The sequence below is a fragment of the Ranitomeya variabilis genome, chromosome 6 (genome assembly GCF_051348905.1).
Source record: "Ranitomeya variabilis isolate aRanVar5 chromosome 6, aRanVar5.hap1, whole genome shotgun sequence".
NCBI classification, from domain to species: domain Eukaryota; kingdom Metazoa; phylum Chordata; class Amphibia; order Anura; family Dendrobatidae; genus Ranitomeya; species Ranitomeya variabilis.
In genome coordinates, this window is record NC_135237.1 from 182,244,319 (window position 1) to 182,267,081 (window position 22,763).

Sequence of the window (22,763 nt, forward strand, 5' to 3'; positions counted from 1 at the left end):
CCTCCGTTCCTAAGAATGCAGGGAGTGAAGGACCTGCGATGACGTTGCGGTCTTGTGATTGGTCGCGTGACCGCTCATGTGACCGCGACGTCATCGAAGGTCCTTCACTCCCTGCATTCTAAGGAACGGAGGCACCGCTAAGAGCCAGGGTCCGCCGGAGGGGTGAGTATATCAATATTTTTTATTTTTAGTATTTATTTTTTACATGAATATGGATCCCAGGGCCTGAAGGAGAGTCTCCTCTCCTCCAGACCCTGGGAACCATACGCACCGCACATTTCTGATTCCGATATCGCAAAAATATCGGAACTCGGTATCGGAATTCCGATACAGCAAATATCGGCCGATACCCGATATTTGCAGTATCGGAATGCTCAACACTAGTGATAAGCAGTTCTGCTGGAGATAGAGACATTTCTTACTTCTTGTGTGTCACTGTTCTCCACTGCCCTTATCTAATCTTATACTTGGTTAACCTCATGCTGCCCCAACTCCTCTAATTACAATGTATGAAACTGAAAGTAAAAATGTGTTGCAAATTCTTAGTAGTAAAGCTCCTCCTCTAGACTAGATGTTTACTAGGTGTGCGTCTTCCAAGCATCTCACAGCTGCTACTCAGAAGAGGAAGAATGTAAGAAGTATTATCCTTTCAACAAACTTTGCATCAGTTAACTGTGAGCACATGAGGAATAACAGTATTACTGACCACTATATCAGTTGTACGACCTGGCAATAATTTTGTACAATTGTTTTTAGGAAAAACAATTGTCATTTGGATTGTGAATGCAGAATTAAAAACCTGAGAATGTCAAAGAAGCGTCACATTAAATCAGCTGTATTTGAACATTTCACCATCACTCAAGATAGAAAACATTATGTCTGTCAGTGTATGACAAATGATCCAGATGAAAACAAATGCTGTGAAGCCAAGATCAGTGCATATTCAGGCAAAGATAAAAATGCCCCGACCAGAGCTTCTAATCTAAAGGGACATTTACAGCGCTTTAATCCAGAAGTACTGAAAGCAGTGGATGAGAAAGACTGCATCAAAACCAATGAACCAGTGCCCAGCTCTTCCAGCCTAACAAAGGAGCAGAGAACTTTGCAGCCATCAGTTGCAAGATATTTTGTCAGTGACAAAGTTACTGTGACAATGACAGTAGATACATTTAAAAAACAGATCATAGAGCTTGTTGTAAAGGATAGTGTGCCTATTTCATTATATTCACGACCAGCTTTTATGTGTCTGAATGGGGAAATGGCCCGCAAGCTTGATGTTTCTCTGGAGAGAGAGAGAGTATTAGAAAATTAGTAATCGAAGAAGCTTTTAAACAAAAGGAAGAACTTAAAAAACTCTCAAGGGACGCTTTCTGTTTCTTAAAATGGATGCCTGCACACGTCACAGAGTGAACTATTTTGCCATCAATGTCCGATTTGTTTGTGACAAAAATGAAATAGTTACCAAGACATTGGCAGTAAAAGACACCAAAGCTCATCACACCAGTGAGTTTCTCCAGGTCTTGGTGGAAAAGGTTCTGCAAGACTATGAACTTAAAAAAGAGCAAGTTCTTTCTGTCGTAACTGACAATGCTTCAAATATGATAAGTACTAGCTAATGAATGAGAGTAATGATGGTGACCAGCAGCTAGAAGAACATTCTGGGTCCACAGACACAAATGTTTGAAATAGAGGAACACAGTATTGTAACTGAGGAGCAAACTGAAGTTGCTTCAGATGAACAGCAACATGATAGTTTAGATGATCTAAAGAACTGTGTCAATACGTTCTTTCATTCATCACATGCGCTGTGTTGCGCATACGCTACACAGCTGGCTATAAGAGACAGTCTGCAAGAAGGACATGCTGCTGCACGGATTGGCAAGGTGAGAAAATTGGCTACTGTTGCCAGAACCCCTAAAGTTGACTCAATTTTGAAGAGACGTGCTGGAAAAGGGGCAATTATTGATCAAGCCACACGATGGGGCAGTACTTACTTAATGATTCAGCGCTTGGTTGAACTGAAAACCTTTCTTGTAGACATGGCTAACCCTCAACTGATGCTAAATGAAAGTCAGTGGAATCAGGTGACTGAGCTGGAAAAATTGCTAGAGCACCCATTTACAGTGACTACAAAATTACAAGCAGAGGACTTAACTCCAGGTATTTTCTTAAAGGAGTGGAAGAACCTGATGTTTCGCCTGTCCCAAAGAGGAAGGTTAATTGCAAGTGGCATTGCTACATCAATGAAACGGAGAGAGGAGCTACTATAAGGCTACGTTCACATTTGCGTTGTGCGCCGCAGCGTCGGCGCCGCAGCGCACAACGCAAACAAAAACGCAGCAAAACGCATGCACAACGCTGCGTTTTGCGCCGCATGCGTCCTTTTTTTAATTGATTTTGGACGCAGCAAAAATGCAACTTGCTGCGTCCTCACGCGGGCGCCGCAGCGACGCATGCGGCGCAAAACGCAAGTGCGACGCATGTCCATGCGCCCCCATGTTAAATATAGGGGCGCATGACGCATGCGGCGCCGCTGCGGCGCCCGCCGCTAATGTGAACGTAGCCTTACAAAATAACATTCTTTTGGCAGCTGTTTATGTAGACCCAATGCATCGGATTCTTCTAGATGATCAACAGCTAACTAAAGGAAAAGAAGCTCTGTTTGAAATAGCAGTGAGGATGAAAGGGTTGCAGAACAGTCAGGAGGAACAAGAAGAATTTGGTTGTCCTGCCACATCTTCACCCTCATCAACTGATGAAGAATTTAATTTTGAAAAATATTTGGATCACAACAACCGTGCAAAGCGTTCCCGCATAGAAGAAGAGTCATCAAAGAACACAGCCAGTACATTTCAGCAGAATTTTTCATGTGCACTAAAAGAAATTGAGAAATTTGACCGTTCATCAAAAATAACAGTGCAACAAGCGATTCCTCTGTATCCGGACATTGTCAGAGATGTTGCCCGAGTGGTTACTGCTTTGCCACCAACCCAAGTTAGTGTAGAGAGGTTGTTCTCTGCTCTCAAAATAATTAGATCAGATTTGAGGGCATCCATGAAGGAGGATCTGACAGAGGCAATACTTTTTCTGAGGACAAATTTATAGATTTCTTCTTAACTGCATAACAGTGTTTATTGCATATTTACTTACAAGAGTTTATAAAAGTTTATAAAAGTTATTTGCTATATTCTAATTGTATTCTAATAAATATAGTTTTTGCTCTAAGTGGTGTGATTACTTATATGATGGTGAGAAACTGAATAAGCACGATGTTAATATTCTACAACAGTAAATTTATTGTTACGAATTGGCCATTTATGAAGGAGTCGGAGTCGGAACCTGATAAAATCCAGGAGTCGGAGTCACAACTGTGGCTTACCGACTCCACAGCCCTGGTATCTATTGACCTTGGAGAGAGCTTCCCAAGTTGTGCTTATAGCAGGAGGAGTATTAGAAAGGGCTCTACAAGCCAGGAACTCCATGAGAAGCAGTTTACTTACCTCCACAAATAAATAAAAAAATCCAGCGATATGGTACATTTCAATGTATAACCATCAATGGAAATCCATGCGCAAGATCCTCAGGCACTGATCAGTCCTCAAAACTGAACCCACGTTGTCCAAGTGTCTTTCTAAACTGCCATTTATGACAGCTAGAAAAAGTAAAAACCTCAAGGATATTTTATTGGGAAGCCACTATGTGGCAAAGCCCCCAGATTTATTTGGGACACGTAGAGAAAAACAGAGATGCTACCCATGCGGAGACTACCTGGCATTAAGGAATCTGGTACACGTCACGTCATTCACATCTGCAGACGGCCTGAGAGAGTTCTAAATTACAAGCTACATCTCTAGTAATTCAACACATGTTGTATATTATGCTTCATGTAAATGTGGACTAATATACATTGTTCTTAGGGTACCGTCACACAGTGCCATTTTCATCGCTACGACGGCACGATTCGTGACGTTCTAGCGATATCGTTACGATATCGTTGTGTCTGACACGCTACTGCGATCAGACACCCCGCTGGAATCGTACGTCATAGCAGATCGTTTGGAACTTTCTTTCGTCGCTTGATCACCCGCTGACATCGCTGGATCGTTGTGTGTGACAGCGATCCAGCGATGTGTTCGCTTGTAACCAGGGTAAACATCGGGTAACTAAGCGCAGGGCCACGCTTAGTAACCCGATGTTTACCCTGGTTACCAGCGTAAACGTAAAAAAAACAAACAGTACATACTCACATTCCGGTGTCTGTCCTCCGGCGTCTCAGCTTCTCTGCACTGTGAGCGCCTGCCGGCCGGAAAGCGAGTACAGCGGTGACGTCACCGCTCTGCTTTCCGGCTATGGTGCTTACACAGTGCAGAGAAGCAGAACGCCGGGGGACAGACACCGGAATGTAAGTATGTACTGTTTGTTTTTTTTACGTTTACGCTGGTAACCAGGGTAAACATCGGGTTACTAAGCGCGGCCCTGCGCTTAGTAACCCGATGTTTACCCTGGTTACCCGGGGACTTCGGCATCGCTCCAGCGCCGTGATTGCAAAGTGTGACCGCAGTCTACGACGCTGGAGCGATAATCATACGACGCTGCGACGTCACGGATCGTGCCGTCGTAGCGATGAAGATGGCACTGTGTGACGGTACCCTTACAGCTCGTGAACTCCGTGTACGAACTCGTGAACACGTAAGGAATATAATGGCTGCCTGGGATGTGGATGATGTGAAACGCTAAAGATGATCCCCAGGCACACCACAACTGCAACCCCAAAGATCTCAAAATCAGGGGTATCCATAAGGTACATAGTGGCATAAGGCAACATGAAATGTCTGTTAGCACAGAGTGAGTGCAGGTGGATAAGAATATGGGTCACTATAGTACCAGCTGGTCCAAATGAACAATTAAGCTTTGTTCAGTTTTTGTAATTTTTATTGTATCTGGGCTTGATTTTAATCTGTGTTTTTTTTCTGTTTTTAGTATTTTATAAAAAATTTCTTCACGACTCGACCACCGACTGATTCTTGTATAAACCAGATCCTCCATATTTTTAAGGCAACTTTCACACATCAGGTTTTTTGTTTCAGGCACATTTCGGCAATTTTTGAAAAAAACGGATCCGGTGTTTTTTTACGCCGGATCCGTTTTTTTCCCATAGAGTAGTATTAGCGCCGGATTGTGCCTGAAGGACATGCGTTTCATCCGTTTTGTGCCGGATCCGTCCCTTCAGGATTTTTTTGTCGGACACAAAAAACGTTCACTGCAATGTTTTTTCTGTGCGGCGAAAAAGCCTGAAGGGATGTTTCCGGCAATATATATATATACTAGATGGTGGCCCGATTCTAACTAACGCATCGGGTAGTCTAGAATATGTATATATGCATGTCTGTCTGTGTATATATATATATATATATATATATATATATATATATATATATATATATATATATATATATATCTAATATATAAAGCTGAATGTGTGTGTGTGTGTATGTATGTATGTCCGGGATTGGCATCTGAACCGTAGCAGCTACAGCCACAAAATTTTGCACAGTCACACGTCTGGACCCCGAGAGCGTCATAGGCTATGTTGTGAGGTGAAATTTTAACCCCGCGCTTTCCAATTCACCAAACAATTTTGCCCCTATCTACATAATGGGGAAAAAGTGAAAGGAAAAGTGTTGGAGGCGTCGCAGCTACAGGCACAAAATTTTGCACAGTCACACGTCTGGACCCTGAGAGCGTCAAAGCTATATTGTGAGGTGAAATTTTAACCCCGCGCTTTCCAATTCACCAAACAATTTTGCCCCTATCTACATAATGGGGAAAAAATGAAAGGAAAAGTGTTGGAGGCAAATTAACAGCTGCCAGATGTGAACAAGGGGGACTTAAAGAATGACAGCGATGGCACCAAAGAGTATATACTGTACAGTTGCTAAGGTGGGGCCCCAACATGGGATAATCACACCACCACGGGGATATGAACACACACACAAAATGCGCCACACACTACCACGTGCTCGAACACATATACCACCCTCAGTGCACATTTCACCACACATACACCAACCTCGCCACATAAAAGTAGAAACACAAAAGTCGCCGCTCAAAACTCGCCACGCGCAAAACTCTCCACATGCAAAACTCGCCACACGTGCAAAACTCGCCACACGCAAAACTTGCACACGCAGAAAAATTGCCACACGCAGAAAAATTGCCACATGCACAAAAGTTGCAACACATGCAAAAGTTGCCTCACACAAAACTTGCACATACTCAAAAGGCACCACACATAAAACTCGCCACGCGCAAAACTCGCCATGCGCAAAACTTGCTGCACACAACTTGCTACACTAACCTGTCACATGCAACTCGACACACAAAAAGTTGCTACACGCATGTCGCCACACAAAACTAATCTCACAAAAGTCCCTACATGCATGTCGCCACACGCAACTCAACACACACAACTTGACACACGAAACTCGCCCTAAAACACACACAAGTCTGGTATCCTTCAAAAATAAAAATCTGATTAATAAGCAGACAAACTACAAGAGCAACAAATGTACCATATAGGAATCCGGCAGCTGTCAGTCACATGACCAGTCTATTATGTGTATGTGTGAGCTAATATATACTGCCAGGGGGTGGGCTTACTGTTGGCTGGGGATTTATCAGGCTGCCATTTTAGCTTACAAATACTGAGGTAAAAATACTGACCAAATAACGTGTGAACGAGGGCTAATACAGGAGGAGATGACATACAGCTATATACTATATACAGGAGATGACACACAGGTATATACTATTTACAGGGGAGATGACACACAGGTATATACTATATACAGGAGGAGATGACACACAGATATATACTATATACAGGAGAGATGACACACAGGTATATACTATATAGAGGAGGAGATGACATACAGGTACATACTACATACAGGAGGAGATGACATACAGGTATATACTATATACAGGAGGAGATGACACACAGGTATATACTATATACAGGAGCAGATTACCTACAGGTATATAGTATATACAGGAGGAGATGACACAGGTATATGCTATGTATAGGAGGAGATGACATACAGGTATATACTATATACAGGAGATGACACACAGATATATACTATATATAGGTGAGATGACACACAGGTATATACTATATACAGGAGATTACATACAGGTATATCTAATATATAAAGCTGAATGTGTGTATGTATGTATGTGTGTATGTCCGGGATTGGCATCTGTACCGTCGCAGCTACAGCCACAAAATTTTGCACAGTCACACGTCTGGACCCCGAGAGCGTCATAGGCTATGTTGTGAGGTGAAATTTTAACCCCGCGCGTTCCAATTCACCAAACAATTTTGCTCCTATCTACATAATGGGGAAAAAGTGAAGGGAAAAGTGTTGGAGGAAAATTGACAGCTGCCAGATGTGAACAATGAGGACTTAAAGAATGAGAGCGATGGCGACAAAGAGTATATACCGTACAGTTGCTAAGGTGGGGCCCCGACATGGGATACTCACCACACACGGGGATATGAACACAAACACAAAATGCGCCACACACTACCACGTGCTTGAACACATATACCACCCTCAGCACACATTTCACCACACACACACACCAACCTCGCCACATAAAAGTCGAAACACAAAAGTCACCACTCAAAACTCGCTACATTCAAAACTCGCCATATGCAAAACTAGGCTCACGCAAAACTCGCCACACGTGCAAAACTCACCTCATGGAAAACTCACCTCATGCAAAACTTGCACACACAGAAAAATTGCCACATGTACAAAAGTTGCACCACATGCAAAAGTTGCCTCACACAAAACTTGCACATACTCAAAATGCACCACACATAAAACTCGACACGCGCAAAACTCGCCATGCACAAATCTTGCTGCACACAACTTGCTACACTAACCTGTCACATGCAACTCAACACACAAAATGTTGCTACACGCATGTCGCCACACAAAACTCATCTCACAAAAGTCGCTACATGCATGTCGCCACACGCAACTCAACACACACAACTTGACACATAAAACTCGCCCTAAAACACACACAAGTCTGGTATTGTCCTTCAAAAATAAAAATCTGATTAATAAGCAAACTACAAGAGCAACAAATGTACCATATAGGAAATACGGCAGCTGTCAGTCACATGACCTGTCTATTATGTGTATGTGTGAGCTAATATATACTGCCAGGGGGGAGGGCTTCCTGTTGGCTGGGGATTTATCAGGCTGCCAATAGCAACCAATCACAGCTCAGCTTCTATTTTGCTACAGTTAATTAACCTGAGCTCTGATTGGTTAATATAGGCAACAAAGACATTCTCAGTATAACAAAGCTAATATATGTTGTGAAATGCTTCTATTTGCTTAGTTTTTGCCTTTTAATAATTACATTTCTATCTATTTGTTTTGTGGTTTTTGTGTGCAGAATAAATTTTTGTTAACACATTCTATTTTGCTAACAGCAGTCATTAACCCGGGCGAAGCCGGGTAGTACAGCTAGTATATATATATATATATATATATATATATATATATAGCAGCCACATAGTATATAGCACAGGCCACGTAGTATATAGGAGCCATGTAGTATATAGCAGACAAATAGTATATAGCACAGGCAACGCAGTATTTGTCTGCTATATACTACATGGCTCCTATATACTACGTGGCCTGTGCTATATACTATGTGGCTGCTATATACATACATACATATGTATATATACATATAACCCATGGAGGTTATTGAAGCATACCAAAATAAAAAAAAAAAAATAGAATTATTCTTACCGTTAATTCGGTTTCTAGGAGCCTTCCACGACAGCCCAGGAGGTTGTCTCCATACCCTAATGGGGGACAGGAAGCACAAGAGGTTAAAAACCCCTCCCACTTTCCATTAACCAGTGACTTACAACTGAACCATAGCACCGGTTTCGTTTTAGGTTCTCAGAAAAATATCCAAGAACATCGGGAGGGAATGAATGCTGTCGTGGAAGGCTCCTAGAAACCGAATTAACGATAGAATTATTCTTATTTTCTCTAGTTGCCTTCCACGACAGCCCAGGAGGAATGCCAACCAATTCTGTATTTAGGGAGGGACCACAGCCTGAAGAACTTTCTGGCCAGACTAGATCCCGGTTGGACCAGAAGTCCAATCTATAATGCTTAGTAAAGGTGTGTAGAGAAGACCATGTTGCAGCCCTGCAAATCTGCTCCGTGGAAGCACCAGCCCTTTCAGCCCAAGAGACGGAGGTAGATCTGGTGGAATGAGCCTTAAAGGCCCCGTCTCACACAGCGACGCTGCAGCGATACAGACAACGATGCTGATCGCTGCAGCGTCGCTGTTGTGTCGCTGTGTGGTCGCTGGGGAGCTGTCACACAGACAGCTCTCTCCAGCGACCAACGACCAGGGGAACGACTTCGGCATCGTTGAAACTGTCTTCAATGATGCCGAAGTCCCCCTGCAGCACCCGGGTAACCAGGGTAAACATTGGGTTACTAAGCGCAGGGCCGCGCTTAGTAACCCGATGTTTACCCTGGTTACCAAAAAAAACAAACAGTACATACTCACCATCTGATGTCCGTCAGGTCCCTTGGCGTCCGCTTCCCGCTCTGACTGTGTGCCGCCGTACAGTGAGAGCAGAGCGCAGCGGTGACGTCACTGCTGTGCTCTCACTTTACGGCGGCAGTCAGAGCAGGAAGCAGACGCCAAGGGACCTGACGGGCAACAGATGGTGAGTATGTACTGTTTGTTTTTTTTTTACATTTACGCTGGTAACCAGGGTAAACATCGGGTTAATAAGCGCGGCCCTGCGCTTAGTAACCCGATGTTTACCCTGGTTACCAGTAAAGACATCGCTGGATCGGTGTCACACACACCGATTCAGCGATGTCAGCGGGACCTCAACGACCAAAAAAAGGTCCAGGCCATTCCGACACGACCAGCGATCTCACAGCAGGGGCCTGATCGCTGGTACGTGTCACACATAGCGAGATCGCTACTGAGGTCGCTGTTGCGTCACAAAACTTGTGACTCAGCAGCGATCTCGCTAGCGATCTCGCTATGTGAGACGGGGCCTTTAGGCCAGCAGGAACCGCAATATTCTGAGCTAGATACTCCTCAGTAATGGCCTTTTTTTCCAGTTGGCAATGGTACTCTTCGCTACTTTCGTGCCTTTGTTTCGGCCAGATAAATGAATGAAGAGATTTTGGTCAATTCTGAAGGATTTAGTTTGTTCCAAATAGTGTAATACTATACGACGTACATCCAAGGTATGGAGTCTGTGTTCTTCCGGACTTGTAGGATTGTGACAGACCAATGGGAGGACTATGTCCTGTGATCGGTGAAATTCTGACACTACTTTCGGAAGAAAACATGGATCTGGTCGGAACACAATGGAATCGTCCCTTATGCTAAGATAAGGTTCTCTAATTGAGAGAGCTTGTATTTCCCTCACTGGTCTTGCAGCAGAAATGGCAACTAAGAAGGCGGTTTTGCCGGACAGGAGCTGTGAGGAACAAGATGATAACGGCTCAAATGGAGGAGCCGTAAGGCCCTTTCGGACTATATTTAAGTCCCATGATGGTACAAAGATTTGTTGTTTTGGACAATGTCTTGATGCTGAGACCATAAACCTTTTTATCCAACGATGACCTGCAAGGTCTTGGTCAAAGACAGAACTCAAAGCTGATACTTGAACGTTTAATGTACTCGGCTTCAACCCCAACTCTAATTCTTTTTGTAGAAAGTCTAATATTTGTGAGATATTAGGGTGGAAGGGGGTCAGGATTATGAGGATGACACCACGAGGAGAATCTTTTCCAAATTTTGCTATATATAGCGTTGGTGACAGGTTTTCTGGATTTTTGTAAAGCAACGGTATTGGAGGAAACACGTATGCTAGCCGGAATCTCCATGTATGAGCAAAGGCGTCTACTCCCTGAGACTTGTCTCTGGGGTCTAGAGAGAAGTAGTTCTCGACCTGAGCATTCTGACTTGAAGCTAAGAGATCTATGTCTGGAAGGCCCCATCTGTTCGTCAACATCCTGAAAACATCTGTCTTCAGGCTCCATTCTCCTGGTTGTAAGTTTTGACGACTTAGGAGATCTGCTTGAACATTTACTGACCCTTTGAGGTGTATTGCTGATAGTGAGAGGAGATGTTTCTCTGCCCAGCAAAAAATTCTGTTTGATACTACTTTCAAGTGGTTGAACTTTGGACTCCCCTGGTGTTTGAGATGCGCTACAGTCGTTATATTGTCCGAGTACACTGACATGTTGACCTACAATTAGACTGTTGGCGGCTAGAAGGGCCTTCTCCACTGCCATCAATTCTCTGAGATTGGAAGAACTGGAGCTTTCTTTTCGATTCCAGTGACCCTGGAATGGGATCTGCGACACAACCACACCCCAGCCTTTTAGACTGGCATCTGTTGTCACTGTCACCAGAGGATTTTGTATCCAGTCCACCCCTCTTAGCAGGTTTGTTTGGATCACCCACCAGGTTAACGAGGCCTTTACCTTCCCTGGAGTGTATACTCTTCTGTTTAGGAAATTTGGATTTCCATTCCAGTTTTCCAGAATATGTGCCTGCAGAACTCTGGAATGTGCCTGAGCCCACTGGACTGATTGTATGCAGGCCGTCATCGACCCCAGAAGAGACATTGCTGTCCGCAGAGTAGGGGACCTTTGTTTTTTGAAGTCTAGGACCTTGGATATCAGGTTCTTCCGGTGCTCTTCTGGTACAAAGGATTTTTGATTTTCAGAGTCCAATAGGACCCCCAAAAATTTTATCACTGTTGATGGTAATAGATGATACTTCTTTAGATTGGGTATCCAACCTAAAAGTCGTAAGATGTTCAGAGTTCTGGCAATCCTCTGATTGAGAATTTCGGCGGAAGGACCGATGATTAGAAGGTCGTCCAAGTAAGGTACTATGGCGACGTCTTGGATTCTGATATGAGATACAGCTTCCGCCATGACTCTGGAAAAAACCCTTGGGGTCGAGGAGATCCCGAAGGGGAGAACATAGTATTGAAAATGTAGAATCTTGTGATTCAACTGGACCGCAAATCTTAGATATCTCCTATGACGAGGATGTATCGGAATATGGAAATAGGCATCTTTGAGGTCTATTGTTGCCATATAAGAATGAGGATCTATCAGAGGAATGGCTGATTTTACTGACTCCATTTTGAATTTGCGGTAAGTAATGTATTTGTTGAGAGCTTTTAAATTTATTATGATCCGGGCTTGTCCGGAAGGCTTTTTTACCATAAATATACAGGAGTAATGCCCTTTTCCCTGTTCGTTTACCGGGACCATTGAAATAGCTCTCGAGGTCATCAGATCTTGTAAACCTGACATCATTAATTTCTGAGTCTCCTGAGATGATGGGGAGGTGACTCTTAGGATCCTGGGAGGAGGCGCCTCGAACTCTATAAGAAGACCCTGTTGGATAACACTTACGACCCAAGGGCTGTTGGAGATATTCTGCCAACTGTGAACGAAGTTCGAAAGCCTCCCCCCCACCGGATCGGAGTCATTGTTTTTCTTGCTGCGACTGCTGGGGAATAAGGATATTTTTGGGTTTCCCCTTGGCATAACTCCACCTACCGGATTTTCCTTTTCCCTTAACCTGGGAGGGCTGAGACTGGGAAGCCCGAAAAAAACGCTTCCTGGGAGGTCTCTGTTCAGGAAGAGTTTTTTTCCTGTCCGTGGCTTTTTCCAGGATGTCATCTAATGAGGGCCCTAACACATAGTCACCCTTAAAGGGAATGGAACACAGCTTTATTTTTTAAGTGACATCTCCACTCCACATCTTTAGCCAGAGAGCTCTTCTGGCCGAATTTGTCTGGACTAATGACCTGGCGGCTACACGGATGGATTCCAGTGAGGCGTCTGCAAGAAATCCAGCTGCTCTATGTAAAATAGGCAAGGATTCCAATACTTCATCTCTCGGAGTACCCTGAGAGATGTGGTTTTCTAATTCTTCCATCCAGCGGAAGAGAGAGCGGGCTACACAGGTGGATGCAATATTGAACCTGAGGGCTGAAGTGAACGTTTCCCAGGATTTTTTGAGTAGGCTTTCAATCTTCCTATCTAAGGGATATTTTAACTGGGAGGAGTCTTCGAACGGCAGGGCAGTCTTTTTTGCCACTCTAGCCACCTGAACATCTATTTTTGGGATGTTCCATTTAATTGAATCCTCATCCAGAGGAAACCGATGTTTAAAGTCTGACGGGGTCGTTAGCCGTTTCTCAGGAAGTTCCCACTCATTATTGATCATATCAATGATACTTTTGTGTACGGGAAAACCAGGTTGTTTATCAGTATGTATGCCGAATAACTCATCCTGTATAGACTGAGGAACGGGTTCCTCCTTTAGCCCCATAGTATTCCTCACTGCGGACACCAATTCCTCAATATATTCAGAGGAAAAAAGGTAATTTTCTGATTTCAGCAGTTTTATGAGATAGGACATCTTCCCATTTAACTGAAGATGACGCATAAGAGCCATCAGATTCTGAATCAGAATATTCCTGGATCTTCCTCTTCTTGGGAAGTGATGGACCAGGTGAGGGTGGTGGTGGCGGTGGAGGGGGGGCAAGCGTGGCTAAAGAGGTCTGAACCTCCTGTCTAACCAAGGAATGTATTTCTTCAATTAGTGAAGGATGTTCAGCCCGGATTATTTTGTCCGTACAGGGTTGGCACAATTTTTTCTCCCATTTTAAGGGCAGTTTTCCGTTACAAGTAGCACATTTGCGCTTAGTAGTAGCTTTATGGTCAGGCTTGTCTCCCTGAAATGAGAGCGGAAGCAGTATGAGAAGGTACACTAAAATCTACCTTTAAATGGGACCCGTCCCTGCCACACTTACTGGGGCTTGGGGAGCGCTGGGCTCTGCAGCTGCAGGGCAAGACGTATCCATGCTGAGCAGGCTTACCTGAGACGTCTTCTGCAGCTTATATAGAAAATAATGCTGCCCCAGCGCGTGGCAATTTGCCGCGCCTCCCCCTCCGCAGTCCCAGGCAGGTGTGCGAGGATGCAGCGTGCCTCACACGCCGTTCGGAGGTCCGTCCCAGACAGAGTAACGCTCCTTCACACAGGAGCACCGACCCGGAAGTGAAGCGTCACGTGACTTCCGGGTCGCCGAACAGCACGCACAGGAGGGGGAGACACCGGAGAGCTCAGGGAGGCCTCCAGGATGGGATCACCGGCCCGCTTTACCCCCGCAAGGGGACGCAGGAGGACCGGGAATGCGGTCCCAGAATCCCAAGAAACGGGAGCATAACGGAGGAGGAAGCCCTGGGGGCCCGACCACCAGTACCCGGCCAAGATTATAAGGTACACTGCCAGAGCCGGCCGCGCAGCGCACCAAGAAACTCTCCATGCCCCATGGGGAACAGGAAAGACACTGGTTAATCAGAGGTGGGAGGGGTTTTTAACCTCTTGTGCTTCCTGGCCCCCATTTAGGGTATGGAGACAACCTCCTGGGCTGTCGTGGAAGGCAACTAGAGAAAAAATGTTTTTAAAAAATATATAAAAGTTTAAATCACCCCCCTTTCGCCACATTCAAAATAAAACAAACAAAAAAACCGAACCTACACATATTTGGTATCGCCGGGTTCAGAATCGCCCGATCTATCAATTAAAAAAAAAAAAAAAAAAAAAAAGGATTAACCTGATCGCTAAACAGCGTAGAGATAAAGTCAAAAAAGTCCGAATTACTTTTTTTGGTCGCCGCGACATTGCATTACAATGCAATAACAGGCGATCAAAAGAATGTATCGGCACCAAAATGGCATCATTAAAAACGTCAGCTCGGCACGCAAAAAATAAGCCCTCACTTAACCCCAGATCACAAAAAATGGAGATGCTACGGGTATCAGAAAATGTAGCTATTTTTTTTGCAAACTTTGGAATATCATTTCACCACTTAGATAAAAAAGCACCTAGACTTTTTTGGTGTCTATGAACTCGTAATGACCCGGAGAATCATAATATCAGGTCAGTTTTAGCATTTAGTGAAGCTAGAAAAAAAGCCAAACAAAAAACAAGTGTAGGATTGCACTTTTTTGCAATTTACTCGCACTTGGAATTTTTTTCCCGTTTCGAGTACATGACATCGTAAAACCAATGGTGTCGTTCAAAAGTACAACTGATCCTGCAAAAAATAAGCCCTCACAAGGCTATATTGACGGAAAAATAAAAAAGTTATTGCTCTGGGAAGGAGGGGAGTGAAAAATGAAAACGCAAAACCAAAAACAACTAGGCTCATGAAGGGGTTAATAGATGTGTCCCTGTGTATGCTGCAGGAAGAAGACACAGCTGATTCTAACGGGTTAATCGGAGTTTCTTACTATATACCGTGCAGAGACCGCAGCAGCCAAAACACAGAGAAGGATGTAGGATTTACCTATACATTGCTACATACAGATTCAGCATGAAATAAAGCCAGATTCAGAAGAGCGCATGCAAAATAATCTGTTTTCAAGCAGAAAAAAAACTATGATTTTTCAACCAGATTGTCATCGGTATACCATCAGTATGTCCGTTCTTTTACTTCTGTATGGAGTCCATTCTATACAGTAACAATTTTAAACATAATACAATTTAGTATGTTAATAATTGCAATAGATCTCTGATAAATGGAGAGTAACTTGTACGTGAGGAGCGAGTCTAACATTAATATGCAGGAAGTCTCCGAGAGCTGTCAAAATGCAAGTCAGTGGACAATCTCAGTTTGTGCAGGCGTCAGTCTCATTCTCTTAAAGGGACAGTGCTTTTATTATTAAATTAATGAGGAAACGCTTTCATTTTTATAACCAGGTGTGTATGAGAAAGGGAGGTGCATCCTCTTTAAATCACCAAAATGGATCCCTATATAGTCTATGCCATGTTTGACAATTAGAGAACATCACTGATATAAAATAAATAAGTACCTTATGTCTAAACTGAAGCACCAGATCACGTGGCGAAAGACCTAGAAAGGATTAGATATCGATTTGTTTTGAAATGTATAATACATCATGAGTTAATCTTTAAAATTATATCGTTTGTACAGTTACTTCTTTGTTATAGGCAACTAGTACACCATGAGAGTAGCAGAATCTCCATATTGTAATAAATTACTTGTGTAAACAGGACCAGTCATTTTACTGTGCGGTGCAGTAAAATTAGATTGCTCCGTCTGGCGGCATTTACTACTACTTGCTTATTACTATGCAGGCAGAATGCAGGCCTGGATGGAGATATTTAATTTGAGTTATGAAGCAACACCAATTGTGAGTCAATTTATCCTGCTGTTGTGCAAATGGAACAGACAATAAGTAAGAATTATAGGCAATAAACAAGACAACCCCTATAAAGGAGTGGTTCTGCAGGGTTGACCACAGGTCATTTCACTGGTCTCATCCTTTTGGTCTGTTTTGGTCACTTTTGCATTTTGTCATTGCTCTCACCCTTAGAGGTATTGTACAGTAGCATGAGGCGGGGTCTACAAACCACATAAGTTGCTCAGGTAGTGCAGCTCATCCATGATGGCACATCAATGTGATCTGTGGTAAGAAGGGTAACTGTCTGTCAGCACAGTGTCCAGAGAATGGAGCAGATAACAGTAGACAGGCCAATACACCAGGAGACATGGCGGGGGCAGTAGGAGGGCAACAAACCAGCAGCAGGACAGCTGCCATCTCCTTTATGCAAGGAGGACCAGGAGGAGCTGTGCCAGAGCCCTGCAAAATGACCTACAGCAGACCACTAACATCCTTGTGTCTGCTCAAACTGTTAGAAACAGACTCCATGAGGGTGCTTACAGCCCAACACCATGCAGGGTGATAGCCATTTGCCAGAGAACACCAAGATTAGAAGATTTGACATTGGCACCCGATGCTGTTCACAGATGAGAGCAAGTTCACATTAAGCATATGTGACAGGTTTGACCATGCCGTGGAGAATGTTCTGATGCTTGCAACATCCTCCAGCATGGCTGCTTTGGCAGTGGGTGAGTAATGGTGTGGGGAGGTTTTTCTTTGGAGTGCCGCACAGTCTTCTGCCTGCCATTAGGTACCGGGAGAGGCTCAGACACATTGTGATGAAATATGGTGGTGTAGTGGGCCCTGGGTTCTTTCTGATGCATGACAATGCTAGGCCTCATGTGGCTAAAGTGCGTCAGCATTTCCCGCATGATGAAGGCGTTGATGCTATGGACTGACCTGTCAGTTTCCCCACACCCGAATCCTATCGAGCACATCTGGGACATCATGTCTCGTTCCATCCACAGACAGTCCAGGAGTTGACTGATTCTTTAATCCAGGTCTGGGAGGAGATTCACCAGGAGAACACCCGCCACCTCATCAGTAGCATGCCCAGGCATTGTAAGGCGGTTATACAGGCTCGTAGAGGCAACACACACACACACACACACACACACACACACACACACACACACACACACACACACACACACACACTACTAAGCATCATTTCCTTGTTTTGAAGCATTTCTACTGAAGTTGGATGGTCCTGTAATTTGATTTTCCATTTTGATTATCATTCCAAATCCAGACTTCCATGGCATATTAATTTTGATTTAGGCTATGTGCACACGTTCAGGATTTCTTGCAGAAAATTCTGGAGAATTCCGGACATTTTCTGCAAGAAATCCGCAAGAAAACCGCGTGCGTTTTTGCCGCGATTTTGCCGCGGTTTTGACGCGTTTTTGCCGCGGTTTTGATGCGTTTTTGCCGCGGTTTTTTCCGGACACTTCCCAATGCATTTTAAGTGGGAAATCCGCAAAAAAACGCAAAATTAATGAACATGCTGCGTTTTTTACCGCGATGCGTTTTTACCGCGGAAAAAAACGCATCATGTGTACAAAAAGTGCAGAATTCATTAAAAATGATAGGATGCATAATATAAGCAGATTATTTGCTGTTTTATAGCGTTTTTATAGGGAAAAAAACGCGAAAAAACCGCGAATAATCTGCAACGTGTGAACACAGCCTAACAATGATCATTTTTTATGTTTTATTGCCTTCAACACATTCCATTGTGTAATGAAAGCAGCACTAGTAAACAGCATCACTGCAATAGGACGGGTGCCACCAATCCTCCAAATGTTAAAGAAAAAAACGAAAGTAGCAAACCATTTGAGAAAATTAGATTTCATTGTTTAATAGCCTATAGGGGCTCAGCGATGTTTTGGTTCAACCGAGAACCTTTTTCAAGCAAAGGGTGATCAGCAAAGGTGCCAGGTGTCGGACCCCGTCCAATCAGACATCAATAAAAAAGTAGAGGACAACTTCTTTACACATATCTCATGCAATTTTAGAATATGGATTTTTTTTGTTAAATATGAAGGAGTTTAGGCAATAATAATAACATAGTAACATAGTTATTAAGGTTGAAGGAAGACTTTAAGTCCATCTAGTTCAGCCCATAGCCTAACCTAACCTGCTTTAACATGATGATCCAGAGGAAGGCAAAAAACCCCATGTGGCAAAGAGTAAGCTCCACATTGGGGAAAAAAAAATTCCTTCCCGACTCCACATACGGCAATCAGACTAGTTCCCTGGACCAGTGCCCTATCAAGGAATCTAGTATATATAACCTGTAACATTATACTTTTCAAGAAGGCATCCAGGCCCCTTTTAAATTTTAGTAATGAATCACTCAATACAACATCATACGGCAGAGAGTTCCATAGTCTCACTGCTCTTACAGTAAAGAATCTGGTTATTTTCTATATTCTGTGTTTGTCCATTTTCTAAATACTATAAATAGCAGTCAGGCAAAATATATGCAGTCAAATTTCCTGGCATTTGTGTCCTGTGCAATAAAGGTTTGCATTGTGACTGATCAAATGTAAGCCGACAAGCTCTTCAAACAAACAAACAAAGAGCAACTCACCAAGATATAACTGTGATCCCTCTAATCCACTTCCACCTAATGAACCATTCATATGTTCATAAAGTTCCTGGAGGGGAAAAGATAAAACATGTCAAATTAATCTCAGAGAATATAGTCATTTATTTTTAATAATTTATCAGTAGCCTGCATAGAATATCACCAGCCTGCAGAACAAAATAAAATGCATATTTTCCAGACGGGCATTGCTCCACCCATGAACGCTTTATGTCTCCCAAGAGTCACATGACCACTGTAGAAAATAAGCTGCCGCTGATGAGATACAGACTTTTATATTCCATCAGAGGCAATTTCTGTTCTAAGGGAATACTGATTGACTTCAATAGTGTCAGGTGACAGTAGGGAGACAAGACGACAACACAGGAGCAGCGACAGATCAGGAGGTAAATACCGTATTTTCCGGCGTATAAGACGACTTTTTAACCCCTCAAAATCTTCTTAAAAGTCGGGGGTCGTCTTATATGCCGGGTACAGACAAATGTGCATATGGTGGGTGGGGGGGAGTGGTCCCGATGACGAAGAGAGGGGGCGTCTCACAGGAAAGTGTGAGTGGAGTAGCCCAGTTACCTCATTGCTGCAGCGTGGGGTCTCTGTGCTGGGGAGCGGCGGCTCCTCATTGCGGTAGCATAGGGTTCCTGTGCTGGGAGCGGCAGCTCCTCTTCGTGCCGTGGGGGCTCTGTGCTGTGGGGCGGTGCATCTAATTGCAGCGTCGGGGCTCCTCCGGCATCTCCTCAAGGCCCGGAGGCACCGGCAGCTCCATTATTACGATGCGGTGGCCTCCGGGAAAATGGCCGCTGGGGGCGGCGCATGCTCAGATTCAGATCTCGTCTCCCGAGATCTCGGGACGAGATCTGAATCTGAGCATGCGCCGCCCCCAGCGGCCATTTTCCCGGAGGCCACCGCATCGCAGCAATGGAGCTGCCGGTGCCTCCGGGCCTTGAGGAGATGCCGGAGGAGCCCCGACGCTGCAAGAAGATGCACCTCCCCACAGCACCCACGGCACGAAGAGAAGCTGCCGCCTCCCAGCACATGAACCCTATGCTACCGCAATGAGGAGCCGCCGCTCCCCAGCACAGAGACCCCCACGCTGCCGCAATGAGGTAACAGGGGGCTACTCCACTCACACTTTCCTGTGAGACGCCCCCTCTCTTTGTCATCGGGACCACTCCCCACCCCAAAAGGCACATAGTCACAGGCCCTATAAGACGACATACGGCATATAAGACGACCCCCGACTTTTAAGAAGATTTCATATTTTAACTGGAAAAGTTGGGGGGTCGTCTTATACGCCCAGTCGTCTTATATGCCGGAAAATACGGTATGTATTTTTTAGCATCTATCTGCACAGCAAAATAATAACATTAAAGGGGTTTTCCAGTTTCAGGAAATCTCCTGTCAAGTGGCTGGTTTGTGTAAAATAAATAAATTAAGCTTTAGTCACCCTACCTGGGTCCAGCGCAGAGTCTCTACTGCTGCTCCTGGTTTGTTATCATCTGCAGTGTTGATGTTACATCAACAGCACTACAGCCCTTAATCCCTTAGCGACAGAGCACATTTGGTACTTCACGACCAAGCCAATTTTTACAATTTTGACCACTGTCACTTTATGAGGTCCCTTTATTAACTCTGGAACACTTGAATGTACCCCACTGTTTCTGAGACTGTTTTTTTTTGTGACATATTGTACTTCATGTTAGTGGTAAAATTTCTTTGATATAACTTGCATTTATTTATGAAAAAATAAATAAATTTGGCAAAAACTTAGAAAATTTTGTCATTTTCAAACTTTTAATATTTGTACACTTAAATCACCTCACATTTGAAGTGAGTTGGGGGGGGGGGGTCACTATAACAGAAAATACCCAAAAGTGGCACCATTCTAAAAACTACACCCTCAAGGTGAGCAAAACCACATTCGAGAAGTTTATTAACCCTTCAGGTGCTTCACGAGAACTAAAGCAATGTGGAAGGAAAAAATGAAGATTTTACTTTTTTCACAAAAAAATTACTTTGGAACTATTTTTTATTTTTATTTTTACAAGGGTGTCGGGAGAAATAGCACAACAAATTTTGTGGTCCATTTTCTCCTAAGTACACCAATACCCCGTATGTGGGGGAAAGCCATTGTTTGGGTGCATGGCAGGGCTCAGAAGGGAGGGAGCGCTGCTTGACTTTTTAAATGCAAAATTGGCTGGAACCAATGGTGGCACCATGTTGCATTTGGAGAACTCCTGATGTACCTAAACAGTGGAACCGCCCAAATTCTAACTCCCACCCTAACCCCAACACACCCCTAAACCTAATCTCAACCCTAACCCTAGCCCCAACCCTAGTTCCAGCCCCAGCCCTAACTTTAGCCCCAGCCCTGACCCTAATGGAAAAATAGAAATCATTTTTATTTATTTTATTATTTTTACCTAACCAAGTTGGTGATAAAAAAAAATAGTAAATCAAACCCCCGTTTATGTTGATCACCGTGATAGACCCTATCACAGTGATCAAAATGAACGAATAGGAAAAAATTCCTATTGTTTCCGGGTGCCGGCCGGCAAATCTCAGCTGGCGTACTGGACATGTGCCTGCCATTTTCTTCCAGAAAGAAGACCCCGGCGGCCCCTGGGACTTCACGGGGGATTGCAGAGACACCAGAGGTACCGGGGGACTCCATTTCTCTCTCCTCTGATGTGCAATCACATCAGAGGAGAGAGAAATTAAATGGGAAAATTAGACTTTTCTTTTGCGGTCCCCGTTATACTGTTAATAATGGCGATCGTAACACTGAGGTATGTAAAAACCGACCCGAATCATGTTCTATGGGGTCTCAGCTACCCCCCGGTAGCCAAGACCCCGGAGAAATTCCAAAGCTGGGGGTGCCATACACGTATTTATCAACGCCGTAAAAAAGCAGCGCTGAGGAATAAGTACTCTTAATTGTTAAATGAGCTCAGCGACTCTGCCAGAGCAGATGACATGAGTCCCTGAGCTAACCGATTGGCTGCAGCACTGCAAACGTGAGGTCAAAGGTGCAGACAATAACACACTGGGAGCGGTGGCATAGACTAACCCATAGAAACGAGTAGGATGAGTAAAGAGTAATATGTTTAATAAAGTATAAGAAAAAAAACCTGCAGCCTGAGGATGGGAGTGGGAGTTTTCCAGACAAGAAAAGCCTTTTAAATTATTTTCGTTATAAACCTTTAACAAATGTACATTTTCTATACAGTGTGGCTCTGGATATATGTTTGATGTTCTAGATTCTATTGTACAATTTTATAATGTTGAGCAACTTAAAAAGACAACAGAACTTTTTTTTTCAAATGCACCGACAATAACGTAGATAAACTGCATACAGCTACATGTCTCTGAAGGTGTTATAAGAGTGTTACACCTGCACAGATCTGAAACTTGCAAAAAACTTTTATATTGGCTTTTCCCCTTCATAAAACAATGCACTGTGAGCTACAGATCCATTCTTTACTGGTCATACATACCTTAAGAATAGATATTTGTGAAAAATCCTTTTCTTCAAAATAGGCATGAGTGATTAATTGAAGTTTTGCTTGAAGTAATCCATATAGGGGCTTAAGAAAAAACAAACAAAACCATCTAAAACTAGTCCGTTTTCATTGCACTTCATATATTTTTTTTTAATTATTCATTTATTTATTTATTTTTTTAACTAGAATCCTTAGAGACTGCCGGACATGTCTCCTCTGCTGGATATACAGCATACCTTGTGAATTAGCCCACTAAATAACCAGCAGTTCACACAAGTCTTGTAGATG

The 22,763-nt window shown here is 43.7% G+C and overlaps 1 protein-coding gene across 2 annotated transcripts in view; it reads right to left on the reverse strand.

The window, feature by feature from the left end:
• Nucleotides 1-22,763, reverse strand: part of AVL9 (AVL9 cell migration associated) — a 110,193-nt gene that overhangs the window by 25,990 nt on the left and 61,440 nt on the right. For both annotated transcript variants that reach the window (XR_013216878.1, XM_077269300.1), the window contains exons 5-7: nucleotides 22,470-22,559; nucleotides 18,961-19,027; nucleotides 15,993-16,033 (exon numbers count right to left, since the gene is read on the reverse strand). Coding sequence is in view for 1 of the 2 variants with exons in the window: in XM_077269300.1 (XP_077125415.1) it covers nucleotides 15,993-16,033; nucleotides 18,961-19,027; nucleotides 22,470-22,559 (198 nt within the window). In the remaining variant the exon portion in view is untranslated. The remainder of the gene's footprint in view (nucleotides 1-15,992; nucleotides 16,034-18,960; nucleotides 19,028-22,469; nucleotides 22,560-22,763) is intronic.